This window comes from Oncorhynchus mykiss, chromosome 1 (genome assembly GCF_057628025.1).
Source record: "Oncorhynchus mykiss isolate SJ-2025 chromosome 1, ASM5762802v1, whole genome shotgun sequence".
Lineage (NCBI taxonomy): Eukaryota > Metazoa > Chordata > Actinopteri > Salmoniformes > Salmonidae > Oncorhynchus > Oncorhynchus mykiss.
Window position 1 is genome coordinate 63,386,615 of NC_143022.1, and position 18,316 is coordinate 63,404,930.

The 18,316-nt window shown below is 42.4% G+C and overlaps 1 protein-coding gene across 9 annotated transcripts in view; it reads left to right on the forward strand.

The window, feature by feature from the left end:
- Positions 1 to 7,042: 7,042 nt before the first annotated feature.
- LOC110526041 (protein O-GlcNAcase) overlaps positions 7,043 to 18,316 on the forward strand; it is a 33,639-nt gene continuing 22,365 nt past the window's right edge. For 3 of the 9 annotated variants that reach the window (XR_016496345.1, XR_016496342.1, XM_021606634.3), the window contains exons 1-8: positions 7,043 to 8,303; positions 9,302 to 9,353; positions 9,553 to 9,650; positions 12,400 to 12,530; positions 16,325 to 16,496; positions 16,763 to 16,861; positions 16,995 to 17,279; positions 18,007 to 18,165. Coding sequence is in view for 4 of the 9 variants with exons in the window: in XM_021606634.3 (XP_021462309.3) it covers positions 8,132 to 8,303; positions 9,302 to 9,353; positions 9,553 to 9,650; positions 12,400 to 12,530; positions 16,325 to 16,496; positions 16,763 to 16,861; positions 16,995 to 17,279; positions 18,007 to 18,165 (1,168 nt within the window). In the remaining 5 variants the exon portion in view is untranslated. The remainder of the gene's footprint in view (positions 8,304 to 9,301; positions 9,354 to 9,552; positions 9,651 to 12,399; positions 12,531 to 16,324; positions 16,497 to 16,762; positions 16,862 to 16,994; positions 17,280 to 18,006; positions 18,166 to 18,316) is intronic. The other 6 variants (XR_016496344.1, XM_036981447.2, XR_016496347.1 and 3 more) reach the window with 4 other exon arrangements.

Below are 18,316 nucleotides of genomic sequence, written 5' to 3' on the forward strand. Positions count from 1 at the left end.
TAGGGATTGTCAATAAATTTCACAATCTAAGTTATAAAAAGTATTGTCTGTTGCACATCTTTTAGTTCTCATTGAATGCTTTTCAATATGTTTAAATACATTTCTACAATTTATTGTTGGTTTGAGCTTTTACAGTCAATGAAATGTGGAGCTACTGGAATTTTAACATTATCCCAAGGACATTGTGCAATTTATAGATGGCCCCTAACTACCCCATACGGATATCCAGAGTAAACCCAAATTGACCACGGGCATTAAAGATTGGGTCACATGCAGCTGCACTCCAAATTGATCATTGGACTACTTGTGTGCTGCCAGCTGTGGGCAGGAGGGGGAAAAAACACTAATTTACATTGTGATGCTGTCACGACCACCAGTCTCACAAAACTCAGTTTTGGACAAGACTGACCTTATGACAAAAAATTATCCTATTTACACTTTGTACTCAATTTTGCCAGTAGAATAAATGTTTGACTCAAATCGACGACACATTTTCTAAATGAGAAGTTGTTTTTTAGGAGCAGTTGCTCTTTAAAACATTTCCATGCTAGCTGCTGAGAGGATTTTCTCGTGCATCCTCTGCTGAAGTAGGTTATCGAGGAGGGGAGAATACTCAGATGGGTTTTCTCTTTTGGGCAAAAGTCTGTCATCCCCTCCGTGACCCAGAAACCAATAAGTGGTCGAATGGTCAACGAGGGGGGACACTTTTCACTCCACTTCGATTATAAGTTATTTTCATAACCTACTATGTTAATTATCCTAACCTGTTCCGTAAGTTCTCCTAACTTGCTACACAGTGGCGTGAAAATAGTGTTTCTCGGTGGAGGAGTGTGTCAATTCGTTAGTAGGCAAATAGAAGACGGTCCTCCGCTCCTCAATAGTCTCCTTTTGGCGAGGAAGCACAAGTGTATCCTACCGCTAGAGTTTTGAAATCTGCCACACCCCCTTTGAATCAGCTGTTCTATGGTCGGAGTAGAAAAGCATGCACACATTTAAAAGAAAATATTGCTACTTTTCCTTTGATCTATGACAAGGATTGGCAACTTCAATCCTTGGGGGCCTGATTTGGTGTCCCACTTTTTCCCCAGCCACGGCTAACACACTTGACTCCAATCAACTAATTGTGATCTTCAGTTTGTATTTGCTAGGGATGGGGAAAAAGTGTGACAGCACTCCGACCCCGAGGACTGGAGTTGCCCATCCCTGATCTATAAATTGTCTTGCACAACTAACTTAGGGATGGATCGAAATTTACAGAATGGTTACCTGGAGGAAAATGGAGGAGGTTCATGCTTTTTACATTTTAGTCCAGGGAAGGGTCATATAATTTGTAATTGATGACATTTAAATATTTCTGTGTTTTAGAATTAGTTGTTTATTAGGCTATATATCGATGATATTTAGTATAGTTTTATCTAAAAAAGGATAACTTTTTTAATGTTTCACAATTCTTATTTTTCCGAAATTCACTGAAGAGGATGGTCCTCCATTTCCTTCTCTGACGAGCCCCCACTGATCGATGTGTGCCCAATGCCGCCCCCATCACGTGCGCCTATAGCCTATTTAGTGTGGTTCAATCAAATGATCCATAACCTATATGCTATAGGCTACGAAGTGCATGCTCGGAGAAGAACTGAGGAAAGTTATATATCTAAAAATATATTTATTTAACTAGGCAAGTCAGTTAAGAACAAATTATCATTTACAATGACGGCCTACCAGGGAACAGTGGGTTAACTGCCTTGTTCAGTGGTAGAACGACAGATTTTTACCTTGTCAGCTCTTGGATTTGATCCAGCAACCTTTCGGTTACTGGCCCAAAACTCTAACCGCTAGGCTACCTGCCACCCCAATAAATGCTGGGATGATGTAAATAAAACTAGGCTACATTACACACTGCAATGGATATTCCAACCCTGAGCCCCGGCCTGCTCTGCTCTTGCTGATCCAAAACTTTTTTGTGTGCTGCCTAACTAATGGCTGTGCTAAGGCCTAGTGTCAATTCAGGAAGAGAGTCAAAGGCTTCCGAAAATACTTTTTTATTAGGCCTAGTCCCCCAAAAAATCACTATCTTCCACACGGACTAGCCTATAGCCTATGTTCTGTTCAGTTGGAGAAAGAGAGCGCAAAGCTGATAAGGAGGACAAGAGGTCAACAGAGTTATTGACCTCACAATAAGCCAGATTTGAGTAATTGACATTGTGGTGCTGAAACTTGAAGCAGCAGCGGCGGCACAATCATTCGGAAATGGACAGCTCATGGTGCTGAAAGTAAGCAAATTTGAGTAGGCATAATTGACTCCAACCATCTTCCTTTTAATTAGACTTCACTAACAACAAGATGGCTTTGTTTTGTAGCATATTTATTCCTATTTAATAAATAAGAGGTAGGCCTACCTGTTTGACAGACGAAATTTGGCTATACGCTGCTATATCCATAGATTTTTCAGTCAATTCCTCCACCCTCCATGCACTCTTTAAATGACCCATCTCAGTGTCAGTGAAGGGCTTTTCAGTTAGAACCAAGACTTGAATTGAAGGGGTGAGACCTAACTTTTATTCAAGAAAATTTCAAAAAGCACAGTCCTACCCCTTGTTAGCTTAATGATGCAATATGCAGAAATTGTTCTGCCATTTCCTGGTTGCTAAAATTCGATATCAGTTCATGTGACAAAGCAAGTATAGAGAATCATTGTACCATTTAAACCGCTGGGAAATATACTTTCCATAACCAAAAATATTGTATTTTCAGCTGTTTGAAGCTGGTGTACAAAACCGCTGGTGTACAAAAGTAAAAGATGCAAAAAATGTACTCAAGAACGGGAAGCATAGAAATAGAGCACATAGAACAGAACTACCACTTCTTAGACTAGCTTTCGATGATAATTACATATCTATAACACACATTTCTATGTGCATTTGGTCTGGTCTCTCTTAAAGGTACATATTGGATCATATTATATAATATAATTAAGCAATAAGGCCCTGGGCGGTGTGGTATATGGCCAATAAATCATGGCTAAGGGCTGTTCTTATGCATGACGTAACTCAGAGTGCCTGGATACAGCCCTTAGGTCTGATATACCACGGCTGTCAGCCAATCAGCATTCAGGGCTGAACCACCCTGTTTATAAAGTGATCTATAATTTTGTTTCTTTGACATTCAGAGGCTGAGCTACCACCTATAGCTGAGACAAAGAAATCCACTTTGCGCGGGAAGTAATATAATAATGTCACTATCAATTGGTTAAGCTATTCACATTCTGTACAATAGAAGATGTTTAAACCCAGACAGCTTTTAGGAAAACACTTGTGACCTCTCGTTGTGTTATGCCACGCAAGAAGAGTTAGCCAGCAGTTAAAGCTGAAGTTTTTCTGCGTCGTAATGCCTCTGTCTGGGGTGGAAAGGTAGGCATAACTTTTGTAAGTACAATGCTCAGATTCCTATTGACGTCTCAGATTGAATTATTTGCAAACAGGGACAGTTTTGTTGCAAACAAGACACACTGATTTGGCATTGGAGAAATGTGATAAGGTGAACACAGGCCTATTTCTTTGTCCATTCTTAGCCTGTAATTTCGGTTAAGAAATATTCTGCTCAAATTATGTAGAATTGCATGAAATGTTTATTAAAGGCAATTTTTTCTCGGACCTGCAAATACGATGATAGATTAATGCGATGCTTTTACTATAAAGGACATCTTTCCACCACTACTCTTGTCCACGGTGATCTGCGAACCCACAACTTTCTGGCCCGCTGCCCAGTGTGCTAACAGAATTCCTGCGTTGCCATGTAATGCTTACAGGATGAATAACAGTTTCTAAAACGGCATATCTAAGGCTCTGGTCTATCTACAAAGTGAGGGTAAACAGTAGACATGTTCTCTGCTACCCACTTTGTTTTCATTATTGTTTTTGGTTTAGGGGGGGTTTTAGGAAAAATAGATTTTACTGAAGGGAGGGGCATCCTCTTTCATTTCAGAGAGGTCCCATTTTCTCCATGTAACCCGTATTTATTATAAATAACGTTCACCCCCCAGAATTGACACCAAAGATGGTGGATAAATGAAAGCCGTTGACCATTTTTAACCTTTATTTTACTAGGCAAGTCAGTTAAAGAACAAATTCTTATTTTCAATGATGGCCTAGGAACAGTGGGTTAACTGCCTGTTCAGGGGCAGAACAACAGATTTGTTGTCAGCTGGGGGATTTGAACTTGCAACCTTTTGGTTACTAGTCCAACGCTCTAACCACTAGGCTACCCTGCCGCCTCGAGGTATTGACAAATGTATGTACGGGGTGGGTCTCTCATAGACACCAATGCAATAGCAGCTAGGTCTGGTCTGCTAAGTTCATTGACTTTCATTGTACCAGGGTCAAAAAAACCAGAGGTGTCTCACGTGCTCTTCTGTCTCTGTTGACACACTCGACCACTTATCTGTTCCCGGGCCACGGAGGACAGGACGATGGAAGAATGGAAGAGAGGACGGACCTTTGCCCAATTGAGATCAAATCAAATTGTATTTTTCACATGCGCCGAATCCTTACAGTGAAATGCTTACTTACAAGCCCTTAACCAACAATGCAGTTGAAAGAAAAATACGTGTTAAATAAAAAATTGAAATAACAAATAATTAAAGAGCAGCAGTAAAAGGTCTTCTTCTAAGGTCTTCGAAAGCCATGTTAACAAACAGATCACGACCATTTCGAATCCCACCGTACCTTCTCCGCTATGCAATCTGGCTTACGAGCTGATCATGGGTGCGCCTTAGCCACGCTCAAAGTCCTAAATGATATCATAACTACCATCGATAAGAGACAATACTGTGCAGCCGTATTCATCGACCTGGCCAAGGGTTTCGACTCTGTCAATCACCACATTTTAATCGGCAGACACAACAGCCTTGGTTTCTCAAATGACTGCCTCGTCTGGTTCACCAACTACTTCTCTGATAGAGTTCAGTGTGTCAAATCGGAGGGCCTGTTGTCAGGACCTCTGGCAGTCTCTATGGGGGTTCAATTCTCGGACCGACTCTCTTCTCTGTATACATCAATGATGTCGCTCTTGCTGCTGGTGATTCTCTGATCCACCTCTACGCAGACAACACCATTCTGTACACTTCTGGCCCTTCTCTGGACACTGTGCTAACTAACCTCCAGACAAGCTTCAATGCCATACAACTCTCCTTCCTTGGCCTCGAACTGCTCTTAACTGCTCTTAAAGTCAAATTAAATGCATGATCTTCAACCGATCGCTGCCCGCACCTGCCTGCCGGTCCAGCATCACTACTCTGGACGGTTCTAACCTAGAATATTTGGACAACTACAAATACCTAGGTGTCTGGTTAGACTGTAAACTTTCCTTTCCAGACCCACATTAAGCATCTCCAATCCAAAATTAAATCTAGAATCGGCTTCCTATTTCGCAACAAAGCATCCTTCACTCATGCTGCCAAACATACCCTCGTAAAACTGACTATCCTACCGATCCTCGACTTTGGCGATGTCATTTACAAAATAGCCTCCAACACTCTACTCAACAAATTGGATGTAGTCTATCACAGTGCAATCCATTTTGTCACCAAAGCCCCACATACTACCCACCACTGCGACCTGTACGCTCTCGTTGGCTTGCCCTCGCTTCATACTCGTGGCCAATGACTGGAATGAACTGCAAAAATCGCTGAAGCCTCTTATCTCCCTCACTAACTTCAAGCACCAGCACACAGATCATTGCACCTGTACATAGCCCATCCAACTACCTCATCCCCATACTGCATTTATTTATTTTGCTCCTTTGCACCCCAGTATATCTACTTGCACATTCATCTTCTGCACATATATCACTCCAGTGTTTAATTGCTATATCGTAATGACCTCGCCACTATGGCCTATTTTATTGCCTTAACTCATTGCACACACCGTATATATACTTTTTTCCTACTGTATTATTGACTGTATGTTTGTTTATTCTATGTGTAACTCTGTGTTGTTGCATGTGTTGAACTGCTTTGCTTTATCTTGGCCAGGTCGCAGTTGTAAATGACAACTTGTTCTCAACTAGCCTACCTGGTCAAATAAAGGTGAAATAAAAAACATTTGATCTATTAGCAAGGCGGGCAGGTCTCCATTGCCAACAATAGCAAAGCAGGCATCTCTTTCTTTCTCTCTCTCGGAGGACCTGAGCCCTAGGACCATGCCCCAGGAATACCTGACATGATGACTCCTTGCTGTCCCCTGTCCACCTGACCGTGCTGCTGCTCCAGTTTCAACTGTTCTGCCTTATTATTATTCGACCATGCTGGTCATTTATGAACATTTGAACATCTTGGCCATGTTCTGTTATAATCTCCACCCGGCACAGCCAGAAGAGGACTGGCCACCCCACATAGCCTGGTTCCTCTCTAGGTTTCTTCCTAGGTTTTGGCCTTTCTAGGGAGTTTTTCCTAGCCACCGTGCTTCTACACCTGCATTGCTTGCTGTTTGGGGTTTTAGGCTGGGTTTCTGTACAGCACTTTGAGATATCAGCTGATGTACGAAGGGCTATATAAATACATTTCATTTGATTGTGACGTCGAACAGTAACCTGGGAATAGAACGTTCCGAAGGTGAGTTGGTGCCACGGTGCTCAATAGAACTAAGAGGAGCTGGCAGGGTGAAAAATGCCTTCAAGACTATGGCAGGCACCTGGGACATATGGTGCTATTATTAAACTGGGCTCCACGGCGGATGCAGTGAACTCGTTTTTATCAGAACAAAAACATTATTAAAAATGTCATATGTCCAGCCTACCACAGGTACATTCAGATCGACGTCGTAGAGGTTGGTGTTCAAAACATTGTTTGTTGTAAAAACTGCCTCCAATTATTGTGACAGCCTCGTACTGAACATATAAATATTGTTATGTTGATCGATTTGAGTATTTTGTGCGGTTCTGTCAGTCAAACTATCACGCTCTCAACTAAAAGTATCACAACTCGCCTCCCGCCACTAGCATGCGCTAGCGTCGAGCGAATGTTTCCGGAAATAGAAACACATTTTTTTTTTTAAAATTTGTATTTTTATTTTTTAACAACAAATCAATACAGAAAGTAGATGAGGGATAACTCTCCTAACAAAAAAGCTGTTAGAATTATAAGTGCATGTATGTCCCTTAAGGTCCTTGTTTAATTGTAATGTGATATTGTACCCCCTAGCTCGATTGTCTATTGTTTGTAATCTATGTATGCTTGTGTTCCCTCATGTGCTTTATGTATTGATTTGAAATTAATAAATAAAAAAAAAGAGGAAAAAAAAAAAGTAAATGAGGGAACACAAGTATATATAGATTATATACAATGGACAATCGAGCTAGGGGATACAATATCACATTACAATTAAACAAGGACCTTAAGGGACATACATGCACTTATAATTCTAACAGCTTTTTTGTTAGGAGAGTATTTAATTTTCTTAAAATACAGTTAAATTTCTTTTTGTAGAATATGACAATGTGTGTTTTTTGATGTTGTAAATTTACATTTGTGTATATGAAATTTGGCCAAAAGAATAGAAACATGTAACTCGCCGCGATCCACTGATGTTCCAAGGCGAATAGTGTTTTGCCACTGTCTGGTGGCGACTAGTTTGATCCAGTCTCCTGAACATGCGCAGTCGGTGTAAACAGGAAGAATCTGCGGAAACTAGGGCTAATCTAAAAAGACTAATCGAGATATTCACAGGAACAAATATATACTTTATTAATCGTAAATGTATGTTTTTGGTTGCGCACAAGTATGTCAACAGATATGCAATATGACATAATATTATTCTAAATTAAGTATTTTTTGCACAGCGGAAGGCAGAATTGCTAGCAACGTTAGCCAACGAGCAAGCTAACGCTACCTATTCATATTTTGACAGATTGGTAACTGAAGCTAGCTAACATCTAGCTATCGTTTCGTTTTACTAGAAACTTGTTTGCGTGAATCTAATTTGAACAGACAAGCCGAGCAATATTTGTTGTGTTCTGCGGCCTGTGAGCATATCCTCAAATTCCTCGCTATCACCGGAGTTTCAGATCTTGTTCAAACATATTTTTTTCTCTCTCAACCCTGTCTGGTGCCAGCTACGAGAACAGACCGTCTGTAGAAATGGTTCAGAAAGACAAGCCGGTGGTGGATACGTCTCAAGCGGAGACTGAAACGAGCCCATGTTCGGGGCCATCTAAGGCTGGTTCCGAAGCATCTGGCCTCGTGGAAGAACCGATAAACATAGAGGTGGAGCTGTCGGGCCGCAGGAAATTCATCAGTGGAGTCGTGGAGGGTGAGCAGAACATATAACGTTATTGATAAATTACGTTGTTTTGTTATAGTTACTGTCTTTGATGCATACAGGATTTGCAGACTAGTCAGATGAGTGGCAGACTCATTTGCCAGCTAACTATTACTTTTACAGCTGAGCTTGATACGTTTTAGAGAATAATTGTGATTATTCAGGACAACGTGTCATTAACTCTGTATTGTACTATTAACAATTGTTCAATTTCGATGACCTATCTGTATGAATTATGGATGTCGTTATGTTTAAACCGATCAGCATAGCTGAATTCTATGTGGGGCAGAAATGAGCGTTTGAATCAGGAAAGACTCCTCTCACAAGCATGCCAATGGCACACTCCCATAAAACCTGAGACGTCTGTGGCATTGTGTTGTGACAAAACAGCCCACTTTAGCGTGGCCTTTTGTTGTCCCCACCTGTGTAGTGGTTATGCTGTTTAATCAGCTTCTTCATATGCCACACCTTTCTGGTTGATGGATTATCTTGGCAAAGGATAAATGCTCACGTACAGGGATGTCTCAAATTTTGTGAACAAATTTGTTTACATTTTTTGTGCATATAGAACATTTCAGGGATTTTTTATTTCAGCACATAAAACATGGGACCAACACTTTACAGGTTGCATTTATATTTTTGTTGAGTATATAATTGTAAACTTTTCAAAGTGCCGGTAGTTACTTCAGATTTCTATCACCTGAATCATGTGCCTAGATACAAATACATGCATACTTGCTGAGCTCGTGCACGTGTTTACATGGCTCTGCGCATGCTTCCGGTGAACGCATTACCAGCGCTTTGAAAAGTTGATGTAATAATACTTTCCTGTGGATATATTGTCTCACATTGCTACCTCCAAAAGGACCAACGGAATTGTCTTCATGGCAACGTACAAAGCCAGGGTAATAGATGGGGGTGGATGTCTGCAGACCTGAAATGTTTGCTATGTGTGTTAAAACTGACTGTTTGACTGTTGATTTCAACAGGCTTCTACGGCCGGCCATGGACAATGGAACAAAGGAAAGAGCTGTTCAGGAGGTAATATAAAGGCTGTGTACAGCAGGCTGGCGTAGGGTGTTGACTAGTGCTCTATCATAATGGAATCGGTGAACGTACAGTAATTTTTAATGTCATTGGAAATGTTTTCAATGAACGTTGTCAATATGTTCTGTGATAAACAAAGCAAACCGTGTCACACAAAGCCTGTGTTAATCACAATATCTGTTGTGTTCCCCAGACAGCAGAAATGGGGCTTGAACACATACCTCTATGCTCCTAAAGATGACTACAAGCACAGGATGTTCTGGAGAGAGATGTACTCAGTAGAAGAAGCAGGTGAGCTTGTCTCAACCATGGGTTGAAATGATTCCTGTCACATATACCTACATATAAAAGTGCACAGGTGTTGCTGTTTGTGCTTGTTGCACTAGATTTCTTTTGGAATGAATGAGCTTACTCTGAAATGCATCAGCATTAAAGGGAAGGTTGCACAATATATTTTCACAAATCTAGCAACTTAGATTGATATCCCATCAAAACAGTCTTTACGCAAAAGTGTATTTTAACAATAATATACTCATATACCAAAAATACATGGCAGCTTTGACGCCATGAGAAGAACTGGTAGGGGTGGCCGTGCACTGTTTACCTGCATTCATTTTGATCAAAATGCGCTAGATGGGAAGACAGTCCTACCTCTTCGGGCAGACTAACAACAGTGGAAGAGTAGATTCAACATGAAGCTGATGCTAAGAAACCGCTCTTTGGCCACACTCAATGTAGGCTCCAAGTCCACTGACACCACCTGTGTTACTTACAGCACCACGGTGGGCGGTTTCGATGCTGGATGTGAATCGAGTAAGTAGGTACTAAAGTGCCAAAAGAGTTTTGGCATGTTAGGTTGTTAGTAGATGATGATAGCCAGCTAGCTAAGTGCACCGGGCCATGCAAAACTAACTTGGAATAAGCTAGCTACAACAACAATTCCAACAGAATACTACACGTTTTATAGAGATTAATGGTCAAATACCAATCGGATTAATCTCATTGTTTATTGCAAGTACATCTTTATTTTTTCTGAATAGCCTGATCTTCATTGGCCTAAATACAGCATACAAAAGTATGTGAATTTGGCTATTTAAGCCACACCTGTTGTTGACGGGTGTACAAAATCGAGCGCACAGCCATGCAATCTCCATTGACAAACATTAGCAGTAGAATGGCCTTACTGAAGAGCTCAGTGACTTTCAATGTGGCACCGTCATAGGATACCACCTTTCTAACAAATCAGTTCGTCAAATTTCTGCCCTGCTAAAGCTGCCCAGTTATCTGTAAGTGCTGTTGTTCTGAAGTAGAATGTTCTAAGCGCAACGAAGGCCCGGACGCAAATTGGTAGGCCACATAGGAACTGGACCGCCAAGTGCAAAAGTGCTTAGGACGTAAAAATGGTCTGTCCTTGGTTGCAACACACACTACCGCGTTCCAAGCTGCCTCTGGAAGCAACATCAGCACAAGAACTGTTCGGGAGCTTCATGAAATGGATTTTCATGGCCGAGCAGCCGCACACAAGCCTAAGATCACCAAGCGCAATGCTAAGCGTCGGCTGGAGGGGTGTAAAGCTCGCCGCCATTGGACTCTGGAGCAGTGGAAACGCGTTGTCTGGGTTGATGAATTATGCTTCACCATTTGGCAGTCCGATGGGCTAATCTGGGTTTGGCGGATGCCAGGAGAGGGCCACCCACCAAAACTCACTGACCAGGCAAGGAGGGCATTAATCAGACAGGCAACAAAGAGACCAAAGATAACCCTGAAGGAGCTGCAAAGCTCCACAGTGGAGATTGCAGTATCTGTCCATAGGACCACTTTAAGCCGTACACTCCACTGAAATGGGCTTCACGGAAGAGTGACCCAAAAAAAGCCATTGTTTAAGAAAAAAAATAAGCAAACGCGTTTGGTGTTCGCCAAAAGGCATGTGGGAGACTCCCCAAACATATGGAAGAAGGTACTCTGGTCAGATGAGATTAAAATGGAGCTTTTTGGCCATCAAGGAAAACGCTATGTCTGGCGCAAACCCAACACCTCTTATCACCCCGAACACCATCCCCACAGTGAAGCATGGTGGTGGCAGCATCATGCTGTGCGGATGTTTTTCATCATTAGGGACTGTGAAACTGGTCAGAATTGAAGGAATGATGGATGGCGCTAAATACAGGGAAATTCTTGAGGGAAACCTGTTTGTCTTCCAGAGATTTGAGACTGGGATGGAGGTTCACCTTCCAGCAGGACAATGATTGTTTAACACTTTTTTGGTTACTACATGATTCCATATGTGTTATTTCATAATGCAATGTAGAAAATAGTAAAAAATTAAGAAAAAGCCTTGACTGAGAAAAAGCCTTGACTCTGTGTGTGTGTGTGTGTGTGTGTGTGTGTGTGTGTGTGTGTGTGTGTGTGTATATTTATCATATAATTTTTTGCTGATACAGAATTAAGAAAAACACAGGATATGATCGGATGATAAGTTGGCTTTATTCATAGTGCAAAATCAATTTTTCTAAAACAACCGGAGGACTAGGTATGATGTTGGTCTTCACTGTCTTATGTGGACAATTGCTTCACTCCTGCTGATATTCACTCGTTTGTCCTTCTCTTGACGTCACTTTTCCGAACGCTTTCCATCACGACTTCGGTCAAATTCAGATTAAGTATACATTTCTCCCAAAATACAAAGGTGAAGTGATATGTCATTTTGGGACTTTTATTTGGATGAAACAAATCAGAATGTTTTTAACAGTAACCTAATTCTGCAATCTTCCCTTAAATTTTTTTTTAAGGGAATTAAGTTGCCTCCTTGAACATTCTCATAGCATTTCAGTTTTACATTTCTAGGTCTGAGCATCCCTTCAGCAATTCATAACATATTTTAAATATTAGTTATAATACAGCTATGTAATAAACAAACTGTCTCACATATTTCACATCAATACAAAGTGTGTGCGAGTGAGTGGCACGTTGAATAGTCAAATTTAAAAAGACATTGCTGTGAAATAGTATCTATAACAACTAATGCATCTCTCTCTCATAGAACAGCTGATTACCCTGATCAGTGCTGCAAAGGAGTATGGGATTGAGTTCATCTATGCCATCTCCCCGGGCCTCGACATCACCTTCTCTAACCAGAAAGAAGTGTCCACACTCAAAAGGAAACTCGACCAGGTAACATAAACCTGTTTTAAAAAATGCATCCCAAGGCCTCCCGGGTGGCACAGTGGTCTAGGGCACTGCATCGCAGTGCTAGCTGTGCCAGCAGAGACTCTGGGTTCGAGCCCGGGCTCTATCACAGCCGACCTGGAGTGCCATGGGGCGACGCACAATTGGCCCTGTGGCGGGCCGGGCGCAGTGCACGCTAACCAGGTCGCCAGGTGCACAGTGTTTCCTCCGACACATTGGTGCGGCTGGCTTCCGGGTTGGACGTGTGCTGTGTTAAGAAGCAGTATGGGTTGTGTTTCAGAGGACGCATATCTTTCGACCTTCGTCTATCCCGAGCCTGTACGGGAGTTGTAGCGATGAGACAAGATAGTAACTACTAACAATTAGATACCACGAAATTGGGGAGGAAGGGGGTTAAAAAAATTAATAATAATACCATTTTTAAAAATGCATCCCTCCTTCCCTTTCAGACAATGCACTAATGCTAATAACGATAATCTTTCATCACGGTCTATAGTCTTACATCCTTGACTGAGTACATAGCCCCTCTAGTAATTTAATTTGATAGACTATGTTATAAACCTTCCAAGTTCCAGAAAGGGATGACAATTCCAGCCACATTGGTCAGAGAGAAATTCTAACCAGTTTAAATTGTAATGAATGGCTGTAGAGGTATAATCATGATTTTACTTACTTACAAGTCCCTAACCAACAATGGAGTTCAAGAAATAGTGTTAAGAAAACATTTACTAAATAATGAGGCAAAATGAAGGGGGTACCGAGTCAATGTGTAGGGGTACAGGTTAGTCAAGTTAATTTGTATGTGTAGGTAGAGGTAAAGTGACTATGTATAGATAATAAACAGAGAGTAGTAGCAGTGTAAAAGCAAAGGGGGGGGGGGTCCAATGTAAATTATTAATTGTTCAGCAGTCTTATAGCTATATATGTCCTGGTTGGCAGGAAGCTTGGCCCCAGTGATGTATGCTCCAGCAGGTGTATCTCACTGATCATCCCTAAAGCCAAAACCTCATTTGGCCGCCTTTCCTTCCAGTTCTCTGCTGCCTGCGACTGGAACGAATTGCAAAAATCTCTGAAGTTGGAGACTTTTATCTCCCTCACCAACTTTAAACATCTGCTATCTGAGCAGCTAACCGATCGCTGCAGCTGTACATAGTCCATCGCTATATAGCCCACCCAATTTACCTACCTCATCCCCGTACTGTTTTTATTTTATTTACTTTTCTGCTATTTTGCACACCAGCATCTCTACCTGCACATGTTCATCTGATCATTTATCACTCCGGTGTTAATCTGCTAAATTGTAATTATTCACTCCTGTGGCCTATTTATTGCCTACCTCCTCATGCCTTTTGCACACAATGTATATAGATTCTTTTTTCTACTATGTTATTGGCTTGTTTGTTGTTTACTCCATGTGTAATTCTGTGTTGTCTGTTCACACTGCTATGCTTTATCTTGGCCAGGACGCAGTTGCAAATGAGAACTTGTTCTCAACTAGCCTACCTGGTTAAATAAAGGTGGGGGGAAAAAATGGCTGTACGCACTACCCTCTGTAGTACCTTACTGTCGGATGCCAAGCAGTGCCATACCAGGCGGTGATGCAACCAGTGCTCTTGATGGTGCAGCTGTATAACTAACTTTTTGGGGATCTGGGGACCCATGCCAAATCTTTTTAGTCTCCTGAGGGGGAAAAGCTGTTGTCGTGCCCTCTTCACGACTGTCTTGGTGTGTTTGGACCATGATAGTTTGTTGGGGATGTGGACACCAAGGAACTTATCTCTCAACCAAATCCTACAGCCCCGTCAATGTTAATGGGAGTCTGTTTGACCCTCCTTTTCCTGTAGTCCACGATCATCTCCTTTGTCTTGCTCGCATTGAGGGAGAGGTTGTTGTCCTGGTTGTTGTCTCTGACCTCCTTCCTATAGGCTGTCTCATTGTTGTCTGTGATCAGGCCTATCACTGTTGTCCTCAGCAAACTTAATGATGGTGTTGGAGTTGTGCTTAGCCACGGAGTCGTGGAGGAGGGGACAGGAGGGGACTAAGCACGCACCCCTGAGGGGCCCCGGTTTTGAGGATCAGCGTGGCAGATGTGTTGTTGCCTACCCTTACCACCTGGGGGGTGGCCCGTCAGGAAGTCCAGGATCCAGTTGCAGAGGGAGGTGTTTAGTCACAGGGTCCTTACCTTAGTAAGAGCTTTGTGGGTGCTATGGTGTTGAATGCTGAGCCTTGGTCAATGAACAGCATTCTCACGTAGGTGTTTCTTTTGTCCAGGTGTGAAAGGGCAGTGTGGAGTGCAATAGAGATTGCATCATCTGTGGATCTGTTGGGGCGGTATGCGAATTGGAGTGGGTCTGGGGTTTCTGGGATGATGGTGTTGATGTGAGCCATGACCAGCCTTTCAACGCACTTCATGGCTACCGACGTGAGTGCTACTGGGCAGTAGTCATTTTGGCAGGTTACCTTCGCATTCTTGGGCACAGGGACTATGGTGGTCTGCTTGAAACATCTAGGTTTACAGACTCAGTCAGGGAGCGGTTGAAAATATCAGTGAAGGCACTTGCCAGTTGGTCTGCGCATGTTCTGAGTACACTCCCTGGTAATCAATCTGGTCCGCAGCCTTGTGAATGTTGACCTGTTTAAACTTCTTGCTTACATCGTCTACGGAGAGTGTGATCACTCAGTTGTCCACAACAGCTGGTGCTCTCATGCATGCTTCAGTGATGCTTGCCTCGAAGCGAGCATAGAAGGCATTTAGCTTGTCTGGTAGGCTTGCGTCACTGGGCAGCTCGCGGCTGGTTTTCCCTTTGTAGTCCGTAATAGTTTGCAAGCCCTGCCACATCCGAAGAGCTTCAGAGCCGGTGTAGTAGGATTACATTTTAGTTCTTTATTGACACTTTGCTTGGTTGTTTGTTGAACTGAGGGAATTGTAGGATTTCTAATAAGTGTCCGGTTAGTGTCCCGCTCCCTGAAAGCGGCAGTTCTAGCCTTTTTCTCAGTGCAGATGTTGCCTGTAATCTATGGCTTCTGGTTGGGATATGTACTTATGGTCACTGTGGTGACGACTTCGTCAATACACTTATTGATAAAGCCGGTGACTGAGGAGCTAAAATCCTCAATCCCATTGGATGAATTCCGGAACATATTCCAGTCTGTTCTAGCAAAACAGTACCCCGACCTTCTCCCTCTGTATCTCCGCATTTTCTTCACGCTAATGACAGAGATTTGGGCCTGGTCTCCGGAAAGCAGTATATCCTTCGCGTAGGACTCAGTAACTTTATGTACAAAATAAGTTATAAACAATGCGGAAAAAACTAACAAAATAGAAAAGTTGGTTAGGAACCGGTAAAACAGCGGCGTAATATATAATTATCAATACAGGTTTTATAGCACATTTTATGTATATATTGCCTCTAAAATATGTTAACCAATCATACATTTCTACATGTGTGTTTTCTTGGAAAGAGGTGAGTGCAAATGTACAACTTGTCAAAGTCTTGTCATCAACTGATTTTGTCCATTTTTTGAATTATTTCAACTGACTGGCTAGCTAGCTAACAAACATACAGTGCAAAAATATTCATTATTTTACACTATCTTATCACAGCACTGGCAAACCATGATTGACCCACTCCTTAACCAAAATGGCTGACCTTTATATCATCATACGGTTCATGTCCATTCTAATTCCTAATTCTATGGCCTCTACATCCTTGACCATCTGCACTTACTCATTTACTGGAGTCTTAACACATCGTCTCATAATTAATACTCTCGCTCAGGTGACTCACTTCGGCTGCAAGTCATTTGCCTTACTGTTTGACGACATTGACCACAACATGTGCCCCGCCGACAAGGAAGTGTTCAGCTCCTTCGCCCATGCCCAGGTGTCCATCACCAATGAGATCTTTCAGTACCTGGGAGAGCCTGAGACCTTTCTCTTCTGCCCCACAGGTAACATACATACATACAAACATACATACACATACATACATACACACACACACAAGCATTTCTTAGTTTATATGGTATCTCCCGGTTTCCCTCCTTTTCGGGATGTTTTCTTCAGTTTTGTGCCTACTGAACACGACCCTGGATAACCTGTATCTGTGTATCGACGTGCCCTGTGTTTATGTATGTAACTGAAATTTGGTCCGGATTCATAGTTGATAGAAGATATAGATTCTATGTATGTTTTTCTTTGTGTCTTACTAAACCAGAGTACTGTGGAACGTTCTGCTACCCCAATGTTGCCCAGTCCCCCTACCTGCACACAGTGGGAGAGAAGCTGCTACCTGGCATTGAAGTGCTGTGGACAGGTACAGTAGATCCGAACAAATTCAAATTACACATGTTTTGGCACTCATTAGATTAACCTTAAACACCAACAGACCTTGTAACATACTTTATAACTTTTATGACTCCTAGATGTATCTGAAATTATGTTTCCAGGTCCTAAGGTGGTATCGAAAGACATCACAGTGGAATCAATAGAGGAGGTCTCTAAGATCCTGAAGAGAGCTCCGGTAATCTGGGACAACATCCATGCCAACGACTACGACCAGAAGCGTCTGTTCCTGGGGCCGTACAAGGGGCGCTCCACGGAGCTCATCCCCCGCCTAAAGGGGGTTCTCACCAACCCCAACTGTGAGTTCGAGTCCAACTTCGTAGCCATCCACACCCTGGCCACCTGGTACAAGTCCAACATGAACGGAGTGCGCAAGGATGTCGCCATGAGTAAGTCTGATTTAGACTTTAGTTTTAATCCCACAATAGATTTAATTTGTCCGTTCTGGCACTCTCGGGTACAGTGAAATTAGTCTGACTGGGGTGGACTTTATTTATTTATTCACTTTAATAGATGTTATGTTCTGCAATTTGCCAGATTTAACCTAAAAGGCAAACGTCTTAAAGCAGGGTTGTACAGCTTTGGTCCTCAAGGACTGCTGTGTGTGTTGGTTTTTTATTGTTGTCCTGAACTGGTGTGTTATTGCCAATTGATCGATGAAGCGTCACAGAGAAACCAAGAGTAGTAGGATAAAAGTAACCCTTGTAATCACCCCGGTCTTAAAGGTGTATGGTCTTTTAGCACTGTTATGCATGGTTAATCCACGTGTCTATTTGGAGGCCAAGTGAATGTTTGTTTTGGTGTTTATAGAGTAGAGTAGGGTCACACAATGGCCAAGTCAATGGCCAAGTCTCATGTCTGTAGGTTTTTAGAATGACACAAAAAGCATTCTGTCCGTTCAGATTACATGGCTTTCAGTTCCATCCAGTCATGTGAGGGGTTTCTCCAATAGAGGAAGGGAAGGAGGCACTTTCACAGTATTCAAACAGGCCTGTACATTACACCTTGTTATGATATCTGTATCTATCCCTGTCCTTCCTTCCCCTTCTCTCCCTTCCGTCCTCTCTCTCTCGCCCTTCCTCCCTCTCGCTCCATCCTCCTACATCCCTCTCTCAGCGGATGGAGAGGACAGTACTGTGTCTATCCAGATCAAGCTGGAAAATGAGGGCAGTGATGAGGAGTTGGAGACAGACATGTTGTACAGCCCTCAGCTCGCCCTGAAACTGGCCCTCACAGAGTGGCTGGGGGAGTTTTTAGTGCCTCACCAGTACAACAGTAAGCACTGTGACCTACCTATCATCTCGCATATAACACCTGTGTATGTATTTCTTTTGCCTTACTTCAGTATCATACTGTATCATTTGGAGCAATGTTAAATGTCTCTCAAATCCACCACTGGATTTTAAACACTCGTCAATCATCCATT